This window comes from Kogia breviceps, chromosome 19 (genome assembly GCF_026419965.1).
Source record: "Kogia breviceps isolate mKogBre1 chromosome 19, mKogBre1 haplotype 1, whole genome shotgun sequence".
Lineage (NCBI taxonomy): Eukaryota > Metazoa > Chordata > Mammalia > Artiodactyla > Physeteridae > Kogia > Kogia breviceps.
Window position 1 is genome coordinate 1,614,701 of NC_081328.1, and position 16,765 is coordinate 1,631,465.

General features: G+C 61.2%; 1 protein-coding gene and 1 pseudogene across 1 annotated transcript in view; one reads left to right on the forward strand and one right to left on the reverse strand.

Moving 5' to 3' along the window:
* The window catches only part of EPN2 (epsin 2), a 64,226-nt gene that overhangs the window by 22,843 nt on the left and 24,618 nt on the right, over positions 1–16,765 (forward strand). Inside the window, exon 2 of the mRNA XM_067021664.1 lies at positions 8,150–8,913. Coding sequence (XP_066877765.1) covers positions 8,319–8,913 — 595 coding nt within the window. The 5' untranslated portion in view covers positions 8,150–8,318. The remainder of the gene's footprint in view (positions 1–8,149; positions 8,914–16,765) is intronic.
* LOC131746293 (peroxiredoxin-1-like) lies at positions 1,586–6,098 on the reverse strand (annotated as a pseudogene).

Genomic DNA, 16,765 nt, shown 5'->3' on the forward strand with positions numbered 1-16,765 from the left:
AAGAGGGCCAGGGCCCGGCGCTCGCTGGTGGGGGCAGACAGACGGGGCATAAGCAGGAGGCTGTCCCACGGAGAGAGGGGCTCCGCCGCTCGTGGAAAGCGGTGACGTGAGGAGGGACGCGCGGTCCTGAGGAGGCGAGCGCTAAGCTGACGAGAAGGAGCCGGTGCAGCGGCAGTGCCGGGAGGCGGCAGGAGGAGGCAGGTCGTTCCAGGGACCAGGGACACGTCGGGGAAGAGGGCGTGGCACGTGGGCGGCTCACGAAGAGCTCACCTTCCCAGTGCACCCGTCTTCTGGCCCCTGGGGCTCTGGTGCACCCGCCGCGCGGCCTGGGCTGGGCCTGCGAGGACCCGTGGACTTCAGCCATCACTCCCCGAAGCCGTGGGAGCCCCCTTCCTGCACGGCCGCGTGGGGAGAGTCGGACGTGCCCTCCTGGCCTTGCTGGTGTAAGGGCCGAGGTGCACGACTGCCCCTCCGCGCGGCCTCGGTTTGCACTCACGCAGCAGGCAGGCACCTGTTCCTCACCCGCGCGGGCTTCCTCTGGGCAGGCGCCTTGCGCTCCTTTTGAGAGCAGCGTCAGGTCGCTGCTGAGCCTGCGACCGGCTCTCTGGGATTCTGGCTGCGGGGTCCACGGCCCCCCCTTTGGCTTCCGCCCTCCCGCAGGCTACTCGGGACACGGCGACACTGACCAGCCAGGTCTAAGTTAGGCATGAAATCATGGGGTTCTGAATCCTTTTTTTCCCCAAATGGCTCAAGCTGGAAAATTCTACCCATCAAACTGTAATCCATCGCTGGGCCTGCCCGGAGGGGTGGGTGTGAAGCTGTCGGTTGTGCCCCCACCCCGGTCTCTGGGTGGCATTGCCACCTACCGTCGGTGGGTATTTCTGGTCGCAGAGTCCCAGCGTGTTAGGATGGAGGCTCTGGCCCGGGGGCCTCGCGTGTGCAAGCCGCCCTCCTTGGAGGGGGGCCCGCGTTGCCAGGGTCGCCCTTCGCGCTCCACGGTCGCCAGGAAGCCGCACAGGCCAAAGAAACATCCACCGCTAGGCTTCGTGCCGGAATTCTAGCCTCTCTGTGGCTGACCTGGGGCAGGGGCTGCCCGTGGCACCGCGGAGACGGCAGGGAATCGAGCCCCTCGTCAGAAAGAGGGCCTGGGGTCGCGAGGGTTGGGCAGGCCGTCTGGGCTGGTCTCGTCTGGTCTGCCCCGTCGCTTTAGGCGCGGGACGCTGGGCCTGGCCTGAGCCCTGCTTTCCCGGCTCCTGGTTCTGTGTGCTCTACCGTTACTCGCTGTTTGCTCTCTGGCCGGATTTTTTTTTTTTTTCCTCTCCTCAAGTTTAATAAAACTACAAAAGACCAAAAGTGATAGCCTACTACTGTATACGTCGGTTTGCCTGCTCCATAATACTGCTCAGGCCATTGCCTGCAGAGGAAGAAAGGCTGGCCTCCCCAACCCCTGCCGGAAAGGCCTGGCCTGTCCCACACCACATCTGGGCTGAGTGTAAGGTCTTGTGTTTTAAGCATGACAGTAGTACAAAAGAGGCTTTGTTCTCATGGCCACCTACTGCAGCCTGGCCCTAAACTGGCCCAGTGGTCACTTCTGCTTAGAGAGATAGTCTTTGCTCTTCTGGACATCAGGCTTGCTGGTAATGCTGCCAGGCTTCCCGCCAGCTGGGCACACTTCCCCGTGTTTGTCAGTAAACTGCAAGGCCTGAGCTGGTCTCAGGGTCTCATCCACAGAACGGCCAACGGGAAGGTCATTTATGGTGATCTGTCCAAGGATACCTTTATCATCAATAATAAAAAGGCCCCTGGGGCTTCCCTGGTGGCGCAGTGGTTGAGAGTCCGCCTGCCGATGCGGGGGACGCGGGTTCGTGCCCCGGTCCGGGAGGATCCCACGTGCCGCGGAGCGGCTGGGCCCGTGAGCCGTGGCCGCTGCGCCTGCGCGTCCGGAGCCTGTGCTCCGCAATGGGAGAGGCCACGGCAGTGAGAGGCCCGCGTACCGCAAAAAAAAAAAAAAAAAAAAGGCCCCTGAATGAGAGGCCTTCATCGGCCTTTAAGACCCCATCGTCCTGAGCAGTGGTATGCTTGGGCTCCGATATCAACGGATGTTCTTGGGTCCCAGTCCTCCTTGTTCCTTGGGTGTGTTGATCCACGCCAGGTGACAGAGCGAGAACGCACAGAAGCAGCGATCACCTGGCGGCCGAGCTTCTTAAGTCCCTCTGCCCCATCGCGGAGAGCAGTGATCTCCGTGGGGCACACAGAGGAGAAGTCAAGAGGGTAAGAGAAGAACACGACATACTTTCCTTTGTAGTCAGGTAGGCTGCTCTCTTTGAACTGACCGTCTGGCATTACAGCAGTTGCTTTGAACTGGGGGGCACGGTGCCCGATTTTGGCATTTCCTGAAGGCTTATTGCTATCAGCAGTTCTCACAGACAAACCACAGAGGACAGTCAGGAAGGAGACACGCTGGCCGGGTTTTTTAAGAATGTTGTCCGGGGGTGGCCCCTTGCAAAACTATTCTGAGGCGTGGCGGAGGTGAGGGAGCGTCAAGGAGCTCTTCGTCCTCCGTGGCACGTCTCTGCATCCACGTGGTCCAGCCGTCAGGGTGTTTGATCCCCGGCCCTGTGAGGGAGGTGCAGCTTCTCACACCCCCGTTTCCGAGGGACTGCGTTGTCCGATGGCCAGAACCATGTCTCCCGACCCCCGGGCCTCGCTTCACATCGTCTTTTAAAGTGACCACGTTTCAACACCTGTGTAGTCTGCACCCAGGCCTGCTCTTCCCAGAGACTGAACGATTGGCCACGTTGGTAGAGAAAAACGAAATTCCTCATGTGTGTTTTCAGTACTGATTCCTACTTTTAGAAAAATCAAGAACAGGTGAAGTCGTAGGAGGATGCCTGACATCGAATTTTCCTGTGCTTGTTCCACGACTGTCGTGTCTCGGGAGAAGCCCCCGGGGGGCTCTTTCCGGGGGTGGTTAGGGGGGGGGGGCAGCGGTCACCCAGCATGGGGGCAGGGCCATCAGACCCCACTACAGCCAGTTAACTGGCACCCCGGGGCTCTTCCTGTGTGGGCGGTTTCACTGTACCTGCTTTATCTTCTAGAAGTTGTCTCGGGTTCATTTTTGCAATTCTTTCAGTACGTGAAGGCAAAGTTTTCTTTAAGCCCACTTGTGGGATAGAGATATAAAATGTGATTTCTCTACCCAACGAGGAGTCGTTGGGATATGGATGCCACGTTCAGTGAGTGAGGAGGATGTTTCCTTTTCTGGCTCCCCCCCACACTCCCCCCCCCCCCGTTGGATGTGAAGGCTGTCACCTGCCTTGAAAAAGTCGCAGGAGGCTGCCAGATACAGATAGTGTGAGCTGCCGTCTGGGGTATGTTCATTCAGTGGGATCTACTGCTTGTGACTGGCCTGGCCTGTGACTGGGTAGGTTTGGGGAGGCGAGAGGCATTTGCTGCCTTTCCCTCATAGCTGGTCCTGGTCCCTGATCAGCCCCCAGAATCTCCGTGGGGGTTTGGTGGAAACCCCGACCGGCTGCATCTTCCCCGCACCTGGCCAGCCATGCGCCGTCACAGAAGCACGAAAGCCGAGGCACATGTGGGCTTTGACCAGGGAACCACCTGGGCTGCGGGACCATGGAGAGCTTCTCCCTCCCGCGGTCGGTCCCCGGACTCTGGGTTTGGAAGGAATTTCCCCGCCCAGCTCTGCAGGCCCTCGAGCATGTTTTTATGGAATTCTTCTTGCCTCCAGGGGCATCACTCTAGCCTTGGAATTTTTTGTTTGTTTTTTTTTAGTTTTGTTCTATTTGCTGTTTTATTCAGTCTATTTCTAGTCTCCACTGTCGGTTGAATTCTGGTTGTGTTTTCAGATATGCCAGAATTTTTCTGCCCTAGCCTGTCCTCGGCAAATGTGATCCAGGGGTTACTTTACGGTCGCCATTATAAGCTGCTCTCAAGAAAGAGTGATGATCCCAGAGCTTGGCTCGGATGCCTGCGTGTCGAGGACTAGGGGGTGCAGCTCCTCGGTGGGCCTGGGCTCTGCGTCAGCTGTGGCTGGGGGCCTGGGCTCTGCGAGTCCCCGCACCCGTCCTGGAGGCTCTGCTGTGCTCTTTGGCTGTTGCCCAGGACAGAGCGCACAGGCTGCAGGGTACACGCGGCCACGAGGGCTCCCGCGGCTGTGGAGTGCAGGGCAAGGGGCTTCGGGCACAGGTGGGCCCACAGGTTCAGCCAGTGTCCCGTCTGCTCCAGCTCGCTGCTGTGCAGGCTCAGCAAGCTGGAAACGGAAGGCAAATCGAGGAGGGAAGTTTGGATGGTGGAGCCTGCAAGCTATTCAGGAAAGAGCAAAAACAGAGCAGAACTCAGGGCTGGGTGTGCACTTGGGGAGTGTCGGGGCTTTGCGGGGAGCCCTGGCGGGTGTTTGCTGGCAGGAAGACGTCTGGGTGTTTACAGTCCTGGGGTTGAGGGGGGAGGTTTTTTTTTGTTTTTGTTTTTTGTTTGTTTGTTTGTTTGTTTTTTTCCAGTACGCGGGCCTCTCACTGTTATGGCCTCTCCCGTTGCGAAGCACAGGCTCCGGACGCGCAGGCTCAGCGGCCACGGCTCACGGGCCCAGCCGCTCCGCGGCATGTGGGATCTTCCCAGACCGGGGCACGAACCCGCGTCCCCTGCATCGGCAGGCGGACTCTCAACCACTGCGCCACCAGGGAAGCCCGAGGGGGGAGGTTTTAAAATGGGAAACTAGGTCTGAGGTCTGCGGGGCGAGTGGGATGGACCCACAGTACCTGCATCCTCCGTTGAGGGCCCAAGAGGCCCCTCACAGCGTCAGAGACTCAGGTGAGGCAGGCACGCAGCAGGTGGGCCCTGAGGATGGTTCCTCGGAGGCACCTTTGGGGCCCCTTCCCCTTCAGGAATTGCTTACCCCCATCTCACCCTTTCTGTAGCTTTAAGAAAACAGGGGCTTCCGGGGTGGCGCAGTGGTTGAGAGTCCGCCTGCCGATGCAGGGGACGCAGGTTCGCGCCCTGGTCCGGGAAGATCCCACGTGCCGCGGAGCGGCTGGGCCCGTGAGCCGTGGCCGCTGCGCCTGCGCGTCCGGAGCCTGTGCTCCGTGCTCCGCAACAGGAGAGGCCACAACGGTGAGAGGCCCGCGTACCGCAAAAAAAAAAAAAAAAAAAAAAAAAAGAAAAGAAAAATGAGAACAGCATGCAGCCGCTCACAGTACATTCCTATGCTTTCTCTGACTGTAACAAGTATTTCATTAGCTTTTCCCCTCTCAAAGCTGAAGTATTTCAGAGAGACTGCTAACAGGTGTCCTTGCAAGTTGGGCTGTCGCCCCTCTTTCTCAGCTGTCCGGGTTCCTTTCCCAGCCTGGGTCCGGGAGGGTGGAGGCACCCAGCCCTCGCTCCCGGGAATGGCTGCCTTTTCTCTGCCACCAAAGGCCTGGGAGGCTCGGGGCGTTCCCTGGCCGGGCCTCGCGGCCTCCCCCGGGAGGCACTGGACTAGAGGACGAGCAGCAGAGCCCGATGCAGCCTCCCTCCCCCAGGAAGCGGTTCCTTTTCTTTTACATCTTTTTTTTTTTTTTTTTTTTGTTTTTTTTTTTTTTTTTTTTTTGGTGGTACGCGGGCCTCTCACTGCCGTGGCCTCTCCCGTTGCGGAGCACAGGCTCCGGACGCGCAGGCTCAGCGGCCATGGCTCACGGGCCCAGCCGCTCCGCGGCATGTGGGATCCTCCCGGACCGGGGCACGAACCCGCGTCCCCCGCATCGGCAGGCGGACTCTCAACCACTGCGCCACCAGGGAAGCCCTCTTTTACATCTTTAACCGCTCGCGGCCTGTTGGCCAGGACTGTTGCTCTCGCCCTTCCTTGGAGAGCTTCCTGACCTGGAGGAAGGTGGCCGGGGTCTCTCCGGCCCACCTGCTTCTCCGAGGAGCAGGTCGCTCGTGCCTGCCGAGCCCCCAGTGGGCGATGGACAAAGTGCCGGGTGGGCCCGGGCCCTGGGGACTTGGGGCGTGACTGGTGTGACGCTGGCGAGCCCTTCCCCTTGGAGGCCCATCCTCTCGCCGGCGTGGACGGCCAGCCTGGTCACGTCACGCACGCGGGTCCCCATCAGAGCGCCTGGCCCTGGTCCTGGGACACACGGTAGAGGGCTCGTGAGAGCCGCTCGGTCAGTGAGGGGCCAGGCTGTGCCCACCCACGCGGAAGCCCGCGCGCTGTGTGGCTTCAGAAGGAAGCAGGCTTCCTGGCCTGCTGAGGGGCACGTGTGTGACCGTCACTAGGGTGGGCTTCTGTGCTCCCCCATCCGCTGGCTCCCGTGCGGGCTGGGCGTTGCCTGCGGCTTCCCCTCCTGACACTTGTGTGCCCCCACTTCTGAGCCTGTGGATGGGGCCGGTGGGGGCCGTCCGTCGTCCCTCTGGCAGGAGCAGCCCAGCATAGGGGCTGCGGCGAGGCGGCGGGTCCTCCCTGGGGGCCCGGGCTCCCCATCTGCACCAGGGCCGGAACGATCCTTACCTGGAAGGCTTTTTGTGGACAGCCGGGCCCGAGGCCACCCGGCTCCTTCCCAGGCCAGAGGCCCAGAGGCGGCTGGGCTGGGGCGGAGAGTGGGGCAGCTGCTGGCTTCGTCCCCGGCCCGGCTGCACTGCTCTGTCCTTGGCGGCCCCTGTGGGCTCGGGGTCTGGCTCCTTCTTCTCCAGGAGAGGAATCACCTAGCAGCCATTCGCCTGCGGCCTCCCGGAAGCCTCCCCCTTTGAAGACCTCCCTGAAGGTTACTTCTGCAGAAAGTGCTTTCCGTGCCTGCCTTTGTGGCCCCCAGCAGCCAGCTGAGTTGTTCTGGATTCGCATCCTCAGATGCCTGCGCTCACCTCTGCCCCCCGCCAGACCGTGCCTTCCTGAGGGAAGGGACGCTGTTGCTGATGTGTTTCATAAATCTCTCCGCGGTGTTGATTATCCGCGTCAGGCGCGCTGCTGGGTGCTCCCGGGGGGCCAGAGCCTGTGGTCAGAGGCGCGGCCCTCACTCCAGCTCTGCAGAAGTTTCTTCCCTGGAGAGACGCGTTTGTGGCAGAGGGCTGGGTGTCCTGTTAATGTGTAACCCTCGGTTTTCTCCTCTGCGAAGTGAGGAAATCGGGGTAGAACCAGATTATTTGAAAGGTTGTACTGCACAGCTCGGGCCAGATGCTGGAGGCTTTTGAAAGCGCGGCGGAGGGCCCGAGCCCTGCTCTAGAAGGGGAGTTGGGAGCCTTCATAAGAAGTCAGAAGAGGTGGTCACGGAGAATCCCCCGCAGTTACAAGCGTGGTGCCCAAGCCGGTGTAGACAGGCATTAGATTGTTCTAGCTGGCTTTTGCCAGGCGGTGAAAGAAAAATACAATCGGGGACTTTCCTGAGAAGCCACCGTCATGAGAAGCCCACGCACTGCAATGAAGAGTAGCCCGCCCTCTCCACAACTAGAGAAAACCCGCGCGCGGCAACGAAGACCCAACGCGGCCAAAAATAAATAAAATAAAATAAATAAACAAATTTATTAAAAAAACACAATCGCAGCAGAGCCGACCCAGTGGAAGTATTTTGAAAATAGAACAGTAGTTGCAGTGTTACTGCTTTCCTTCCAGAAGCTTAAACTTGAGTTTAAACTTTATTCCTTTTTTTTGTTTTTAAAGTTAACCATTTAAAAAATTTATTTATTTTTGCTGTGTTGGGTCTTCATTGCATGTGGGCTTTCTCCAGTTGCGGCGAGCAGGGGCTACTCTTCATTGAGGCGCGTGGGCTTCAGTAGTTGTGGCACAAAGGCTCAGTAGTTGTGGCTCACGGGCTCAGTAGTTGTGGCTCGCGGGCTCTAGAGCGCAGGCTCAGTAGTTGTGGCGCACGGGCTCAGTTGCTCCGCAGCATGTGGATCTTCCCGGACCAGGGCTGAAACCTGTGTCCCCTGCTTCGGCAGGCAGATTCTCAACCACTGCGCCGCCAGGGAAGTCCCAAACTTTATCCGCTTTTAACTTGTAATATCGATCTTATTTTAGTTTTGAAGGGAAGATGGCATCTCTTTTGTCCTTGGGGGCTGGAGGACGTCCGCTCACTGCCCCGGCTGACCAGTGCCTGCTGTTTGCAAAATGCTTGCCATCCCGGGGGTGGGGGGCTCGTGCACAGTAACGTTTGTCTTCTTTCTGTAGGTCATGGCTTCCGGCTTCTCGGACGTGAGGCTCCAACAGAGGAAATGACCATCAGGGACCCTGCTCCAGACCCATTACGGAGACTGAACCTTCACGGGGTGCGAACCTGCCTGGGACAGGGAAGCTTCTCTCTTTGAAGGGCTTTACGTTTGTCACAGAGAAAGTAAAGATGACGACTTCGTCTATCAGACGGCAGATGAAAAACATCGTGAACAATTACTCGGAAGCCGAAATAAAAGTCCGGGAAGCCACCTCCAACGACCCGTGGGGCCCGTCCAGCTCCCTGATGACGGAGATCGCGGACCTGACCTACAACGTGGTGGCCTTCTCGGAGATCATGAGCATGGTGTGGAAGCGGCTCAACGACCACGGCAAGAACTGGCGGCACGTGTACAAGGCGCTGGCGCTGCTCGACTACCTCATCAAGACGGGCTCGGAGCGCGTGGCCCAGCAGTGCCGCGAGAACATCTTCGCCATCCAGACCCTGAAGGACTTCCAGTACGTCGACCGCGACGGCAAGGACCAGGGCGCCAACGTGCGCGAGAAGGCCAAGCAGCTGGTGGCCCTGCTGAAGGACGAGGAGCGGCTGAAGGCCGAGCGGGCCCAGGCGCTCAAGACCAAGGAGCGCATGGCCCAGGTGGCCACCGGCGTGGGCAGCGGCCAGCTCACCTTCGGCCGGGGCTCCAGCCAGCCCAACCTGTCCACCAGCTACTCGGAGCAGGAGTACGGCAAGGCCGGGGGCTCGCCGGCCTCCTACCACGGCTGTGAGTAGTGGCCGAGCGCTGGGCCCCGGGGCTGAGCCAGAGCTCGCGGCCCCTCCGTTCTCGCTGCTGGCAGCCGAAGGCAGCGCCCTCAGTCCGCCTGGAGTTACGATCCCAGAGGCGCTTTGGGCCCCCGGGCCGCTCTGGCTCGGGGTGGGGTGGGGTGGGGTCCTTGAGACCCTCTGCTGCTCTGGGCTCTGATTCTGTTTGCCTGGGCAGGGCCGGCCCAGCGGTTGGGCGGGGGAAGGCGGGTGTGGAGGCCGAGTGGCCTGCTTCCTCCTGGGCGGGTCTGCGGTGAAGGGCCTGGCCTGCTCCTGCTGTCTAGCAATGGGGGTTGGCTGTTCTGGGTAACCTGCTTTCTTTAATCTCATGTTCAGTGTCTTTCTAACGACTGGGCCGTGGGTCTCCCCTGACTGGCTCAGTGTCTGTTCTGCTTGAGCGTCTTGCGATGATACGGCGTGTGTCTGCCTCACTTGCAGAGGGAGAGGGCAGAAGCCTCTGCAGTAGCCGGCGTGGGCGAGGCCCTCCCTACCTGTGGTCGGGAGTGGTTTGGTCGCACGGCTGGGTCCGTGCTGGGGGGGCTGCTCTGTTCTCTCGTTTTGCGTGTCTATGACCCTGGGCCTTTGCCCAGCGTTTGGAAGAGGCCTCAGAAAGTAGAAGTGGGGTTCAGGGCCTGACGGAAGCTGGTCCGGGGGCCACGCTGGCGTCCTTGTCATTCGCCGACGTGGTCCCTGGAATGGCGCCTCTGCTTTTGCAGTGTGGTGGCGAGGCGGGGGTCCTGGCGGCCTGCGGGCTGGGGGATGCAGAAACCGTCTCTTCCGGCTGTGAAAGCAAAAGTGCGGGTCACCGTACCCTTTGTTTTTGGAATAAGTAACACTGTGAGCATAAAACTTTTTTTTTTAAGGCAGCCGTTTGCAGTTTGACAAACCGCTGTAGACCTTGCTTAGTGCAGCAGGTTTCATTAGCGTTTCGAGAAGTGTCAAACAGATTTGCACGGTAAGGCCAGGCTCCCCGCCTCTAAGAATTCTCAGTGATTGTCAGGCTCGGAGACGTCAGCCCCACTTGTAGTTCCTGTCGTTTTCCCACTTTGTTTGAACGGCTCTGCTTAGGCAAGGTCTGTGACCTTCGTGGAACCCCTTGAAGGAAATGGAACCTGCGCCCCAGGGGCTCTAGGGGCTGCTCCTGCGCTAGGTTGCACCATGAAAGGAAGATTGCCCTTAAGAAGCGAAGTTGTGTCGGGCCCCCGGCCTCCTCTTGGGGAAGCGGCCGCGTCGGGGCCGTCTGGGCGCTGGGGGCTGCTCCGCTGGCCTGCCTTTCGCGGTCATTGTCGTCCAGGTGAGGCGGTGGCCCGTGCATCTGTCCGAGGGTGCTCCGGGGCGGGTGCTCCGGGGCAGGGAGGAGTGGGTGGGTCCTCGGGTCCGGTCCTGCCGGCCTTGGCCTCCCCCGCCCTGCCCGGCGCTGCGGTGGTCCCGGCTCATCCCGCGAACTGCACGTTCAGGGTCCGTTCGCTGGGCCCGGCCTCTGCTGCGGCCTGTCGCTGTGTGTGTGTCCCCCTGCCCCACAGCACCGGAGGCCTTGCTGTGTCCCAGCACCGCCCGGAGGCCCCGCAGGGTCAGAGCAAGGAGCCACCGCTGCTGAGCCCGCACCCGCCCTTCCTGCCCCGCCTGCCCGTCCCGGGGCTGCCCTCCTGTGCGCCGGCACCGGGGCCCAGCCCTGCCTCGCTTGGGCCGGCGGCCTGGCCCGCGGGCTGTGTGCGCTCGCCGTGGCTCAGTGCGGCCAGTGCCCTCCCCGCCTCTCGAGGCCCCGCGTCCTCCCCCCTCCCCGGACCCCGGCCCGCGCTCCCTTGCCCCTCGCCCGGAGTCCTGCCAGGGCCTCGGGGGGCTGCTGTTCACCTGAGGCCTGGGGGACCACTGGGCTCTCCCTGCGTCCCGCTCCCGGAGGAATTGGAGGGGGTCATGCTGGCCGCAGACCCGGGTGGGCCTCGGCACCGGTGCCCGGGAGCCACCTCTGCAGTGCGGGGACACGTGCCGGTTGGAGGACAAAAGGGGATGGTTTTGCTTCTCGGCGAGCTGCCGTCCTTCCTGAGGCCCCCGTGACCGTGGGGAACAGAGTTAGCTGCACTGCGATTCTAGGTCATGGGGTTTGAAGGTCCCTGACTTGGTGGGTCACGAAAATGAGGCTTCTCTTTGGATTGATTAATGGTGTATCGTGGACAGTCTCCAGCTGGTGCAGGTTGAACTGCAAACAGTTCTCAGTGTTGCCCGCAAAATGCTCTCAGCCTGATCTGCCTTCAGTCCCCAGGGGCCCCGCCGCGAAGAAAGTCTTCTCTTCTGCTCTTACCGGAAGGAGCGCCAGCGGAGCGCCTCTGTGCCGCTGCCCCACGGCCTGGAGACGGTTCCCGCTCGTCGCGCCCCACACACATAGCCCCCCACCCCCGCCCCCAGCTGCCCGTGTGATCGCCTGGTTGAGCGTTGGGATGTTTCCTACGCGCCTGTGCTCCCCTCACGGCCTGTGCTGGACTCCGCAGGGAGGACCAGCTTTGCGCTGTCCGCAGACGGACAGGCGTGTTTTGGAGGCTCCCCAGAAGGCCCGCTGACGCGCCCTCAGGTTCCCGGTGCCCCCCGCGGCCTACCCGCTGAGTGACGGTGTGTGGGGGGGTCTCTTTGTGTCCCCCTGGCCCCCAGCTCTCCTGGGACGCTTGCACGTGAAGCCCAGGCCCGGGCCGCCCCGCGCCTGGGCCCGTGGGTCCCCCCACTTGGTGCCCTCGTGTACGCACGTCCGGGAAGTTGCCCGGCCTGCAGCCCACACAGAGTTCTCTTTTCCTTCAGCTCTGGAGAAATTAACGGTAAAATGGGTGAGCAAGTTTGTTTTTAGACAGTTTCTCAAACCCTGGATGAGTTTCAGGCAAACGCGTGCTCCGTGGTGTCCCCTTTTGACTGCTCTGCTCTCCGTATCTCACACCCTCCCCGTCGCGGGGCTGCCGGGCGCTGTCCCGTGACTCCTTGCTGAGCCCCCACCTGAGTGCCACGCGTAAGGGGGGGGCTTGACGTGGGCACACGGTGGGTCTGCCTTGAACACACTGGCTTGGAATCCAGCACGGAGAGTCCCACCGACCTGGCTGTCGGAAACTGGTCTCGTGAAACGCGGGCTGCGACTCAGGGCAGACTTTCGTGAGGGGCCCGAGTCGGACCCCAGGCCCCGCGGGGGAGGCCTGGTGGGCGTGGTGCCGACTCTTGGCCCCGGCTGCCACCCGGCCCACTGTGATCGTGTTCGAGGAGGGCCTTCTGTCCTGAGCTGTACCCGTCGGATCCTCTCCGGGTCTCCTCACTCCTTCCGGTCTCCCGCACACAGCGGTAGAGTTCCTTCCTTCCTCTGCCGCGCGTGGCCGCAGTGCAGTGCCCGCTTTCAGATTGCCTTCCTTGCTCTTAGCCTCCCCCGTGCTTATCCACCCTGATCCCGGCTCGTGGAGAGCGCCCGTGCGTCCCGGGGGTCCCCGTGGGGTCCGGCGCAGAGCCCTGGACGCACGGACAGCTCCCGCTGCTGCCGGCCCTGGGCACCCACAGTCCCTTGTTCCCTCGGCAAAGGGCGTCTTGAGCTCCCACCGTGTGCCTCTGTCGTGTGCCCCCATCCCACCAACGCGGAGAGAGACAGTAAATGGTCGGCGTCAATACTGCACACGCCGCACCACGAATGCTCTGGAAGCCCCAGACCCAGCACGGCCCGGCGTGTGAGGAGTGGGGAGGGTGGTCGAGTGCTGGGAAGGCCCAGAACAAGGCTGGACCGAAGGAGGAGGGCTGGGCTGTGGGCGTCTGGAAGGGCATCCCAGGCGGGTAGAGGGCGGAGGGCTGGGGCGGTGGCAAGGCTGGGCCTCAGGGACGGGGAGCCGGCCACACGTTGGTAGACGGCCGGAGGGCCTCCGGGTCGTCGAAAGCCCTTTGGCTTTTACTCGGTTAGCTGGGAGCAGCGGAGGGTTTGGAGCCGAGGAGGGATTGGACCCTGCTGAAGGGTGAGAAGGTTCACCAGGGCCCTCTGGCTGTGTGGGGGGCCAGGCGGGCCCGGGGAGGCTGCTGGGAGACCCCCGCCTTTCCGCAGGGGGGAGATGACGGTGCTGGACCTGATGGGGCTGAGGAGGCCTGGGCACACTTTAAAGGAACGGCGTGGGCGTGCCCAGGGCCGAGAGGCGGAGGCTGCCAGCCAGTGGCCCCCAGTATCGGGAAGGCAGGGCCAGCCCGCCGGCGGGGGCTGTGCCCGGACCTCCGGGGCCTTCCGCCGGCTTTGGGCCCCACGTCGGCTGATTGCTCCCGAAGGGGTCGGGCGAGGGGTTTGGCGGGAGACGGGACCACTCGGGAGCCCGTCTCGCCGGAGCCGGTGTGTCCTGCACGTCGCGGGAGCCCTGGTCTTCGGTGGCAGCGAGTGTCCGGCAGAGGCCGGCGCCAGCTGTCACGTCTTCAGGTGGGAAATCGAATCAAGAGGAGGCTGGTTGGTAGCACCAGCAGACCCTCGGAGGCGGCAGTTTTAGTGACACGTCCGTCCAGGCGGCAGATGTCAAAGGTGTTCGTTCTTGCCTCTTGGGCTTGGGCCCCCAGCGGGGTCTGAATGTGCCGTGGCGAGGCCTCCGCGTGGCTGGGCTGCTCAGGGCTGCAGTGCCTGCGACGGCCGGAGGCTGACGGTCCCCGTTCACTTCCCGTAGGAGGCGGCGGGGCGGGGGTCATTGGCGAGGACGCTCCCCCAGATCCACTCGGTCGTAGCAGTGAGGCCAGGGTCTGAACCCAGAGCCCTGGCAAGTTTACGGTTGTGCGGTCCACCTCGCGTAACGCTGGCTACTCCGCGGGGCCCTCTGCCAGAGAGCGTGAGGTTGAAGCAGCTGTCAGAGCTGCTGATGGGGCTTGTCAGGCTATTGATGTTGCCGTGTGCCAGGGAAGACGGAAGGTGTCCCTTTGTCTTTAAAGCATCCTTCGTAAAAGTGTAAGTACACAAACTGTTGTTTTATAGACTGTCAGTAGTGGACGTGAAAAAAGCACAGGGGGGGTTGAGTCAGGCTCAGTAAGAGTTACACAGCAGGGCCACGTCTGATTCATGGCTGCTTGGTGGCCAGATTCCAATGGCCAACTTGAAGGAAGGGGGCACTTAAAATTGTTATAGTATAAATAAAAAGAAGAGGGGAGGTCTAAGAATAATTCTTCTTTGTGTTGGAAAGCAGACCACATAGTTTATGGCTAATCTCTGTATATCACGTATTCTGCGTTTGTCTTCAGAGTCCTTTTCTCTTGTATCTTCTGTCTCCTTGCGCTGACCGAGCAGGAGCCCGTGCTCAGTGCCGAGTGCTAAGTCGACCTGGCTTCTCTTTTTCCTGGTGGTGTTTTTTTTTTTTTTTTTTTTTTCTTTTTTTTGCGGTATGCGGGCCTCTCGCTGTCGCGGCCTCTCCCGTCGCGGAGCACAGGCTCCGGACGCACGGGCTCGGCCGCCATGGCTCACTGGCCCAGCCGCTCCGCGGCGTGTGGGATCCTCCCGGACCGGGGCACGAACCCGCGTCCCCTGCATCGGCGGGCGGACTCTCAACCGCTGCGCCACCAGGGGAGCCCCCTGGTGGTGTTTTGATGTGACGTGCTCATCCCCACTGGTGTCTGCCTCTGTCAGCCTTTTGCAAATACACTTTGTGGGCCTTTGCAGAAACGTGGAAATGTTGTACCGTATCTTGAGACTTGGAGTTTAGAACAGTGTGATTCCTAGCTGTTAGATTTTGGCTGGTAATAAAATGCTGTTCCTGATTTTGCCAGCTGCCCTTTCTCTGTTCCCTAAGCCACTGGCTCCAGCTGACTGCCCGGGAGCTTTTAAATCTCCCGAGGTGTCCCAGAGCCCCGGCACACATCGGACAGGTCGGAGCCTCGGGGTGGGCGCGGGCAGCGTGGCGCTGAAGCCCCCGGGAGGCTCCGGGCCTGGTCCGTGCGGGCCCTTCCTCCCGTCGCTTCCGCTGACAGCGGCGGCCACGCCGTTTCAGAGATCACGGTCAGCAGGCGACTCGCCGACTCTCAGCGGCTCAAAATGGGTGTTGCAGCGGGATGAGCCTCCTCCCGGGGCCTGCTGGTGGGGAGCGGGGTCCCGCTGGCGGTGTGGTGACGGGCCCGTCGGGCCGGTGCCCCCGTGGCCCACTTCTCCAGGTCTAACTGGTGAGCGCGGCTTGGGCGGCAAATAAGAAACTCTGCTAGATCTTTCATTATGAAGATAATGCCTGTCCACTCCCGATGGTGTAGAAAATGCAAAAAGAAGACGGACACGCTCCGTAATCCTGTTATACAGGCAGCTGTTGTTCCCACGTGGGTGTATGTCCTTCTGGACATTTTTTCTAAGCATTTTCTTTCAGAGGTTAAAGTTTGGGTAGGTTAGACGTCCATGCTGCGGTGGGGGCGGGGCAGCGGCCTCTCTGGGTTCCTGTGTGTCCCCGGGGCTAACGTGGGCACTGCACACGCTGCCGTGTCCGGGGGAGCCGCCCCTCGAGGGAGCCGCTCCCCGCCCCCACCCCAGTCACAGCGGTCTCCAGGTTCTCGCCGTGTAGATAACCGCGTGGTAGGCGTCTTTGGGCAGAAAGCCTGCTTTTCTGAGGGTTCTTCACTGTCTTCAGTGTGGAACGCCCAGAAGGGAGAGTAGTGGGGAAAATGCGTGAACGGCATTGTCTCTCTGGAAATTGGCAAATGTTTCCCCAACGGACCAGGCCCAGGGGCAGTGCCGCCGGCCGGGGGGCTGACCGTGCTCAGTTGATAGCCCCGGAGCCCAGAATGGGTACTGACATTTTTTGAAAGATCATTTCTAGTTTAATAGATGGAAATTTCCATCGTAACACTCATTTTAAAAGTGAGTTTCCTGTAAGTATTACCCTGAGAAGCTGATGTAGGCATTTAACCTACGTTTATGATTGAATTAAGAAAGAGAGAAATTACGTCTTTGTTGAAGTTCCGGTGTTCCAAGCCCTCTCCTCCCTCCCGAGCGCCCGCCTGGGGTGCTGCGCGCCCTCGCCCCAGTGCTCCCCCTGAAGGTCGACTTCCCCTTGGGCGTAGACAGAGCGCCAGGAACCATGGGGCCCCCCGGGAAAAGAGTGAGGAGAAACAACCCCTTCCTGTTTTGGACAAGCCCTCCCTCCCCCACCTCACCAGCTGGTGATCTCGTAACCGAGAGGGTTTCACCTGCCGCCCAGAGAGAGCAGCACAGACTCCCTCTTTTCTCTCAGGCAGAGGATGGGCCTTAAGTCCTGCCAGCAGATGACAGGGCAGCCTTTTGTCTCTGCTCCGCCCGCCCGCCCCGACCGTCCCCACTGTCTCCCGCGCTGGCTCCTTCCTCCCTGGGCCTTGGCTTCTGCGTCTGTGGGCTGCGGTGGCAGCACCCGTATCTCAGGGTGGTGGTGACGCGTGTGTGAGCTGTGCCCTTGGGGGTCACAGCTTTGTGCTCGCTGGAGATTAAACTAGAAAATGAACACAGGGGCCTGAGCTCCTGCTCTGTGCCTGGAACAAGCCAGGGTGGGGAGGTTCCTGGCCACAGGCGGGTCTGGGGTGTAGACCCAGACACCCAAATCAGGGTTGGCCGCAGGGCTGTTCCCCCTGAAGCCCGCAGGGGGGCGTCCTGCCTTGCGGCTTCCCTGCTTCTGCTGGTGGTGGCCCTCCTTGGTGTCCCGTGGCCTCGGCTGCTGTCCTCCCCTTGTGTCCGCCCCTGCGCCTCTTCTCTGCTTGTAAGGACACCTGTCACGTTGGATGTCGGGGCCCACCGGCTCCAGTGTGACTTCAGCTTGACCAGTAACAAATGAATCTGCGACAGCCCTGTTTCCAAATAAGCTCTCATTCCGAACCCGGGGGTCAGGACCTCACAG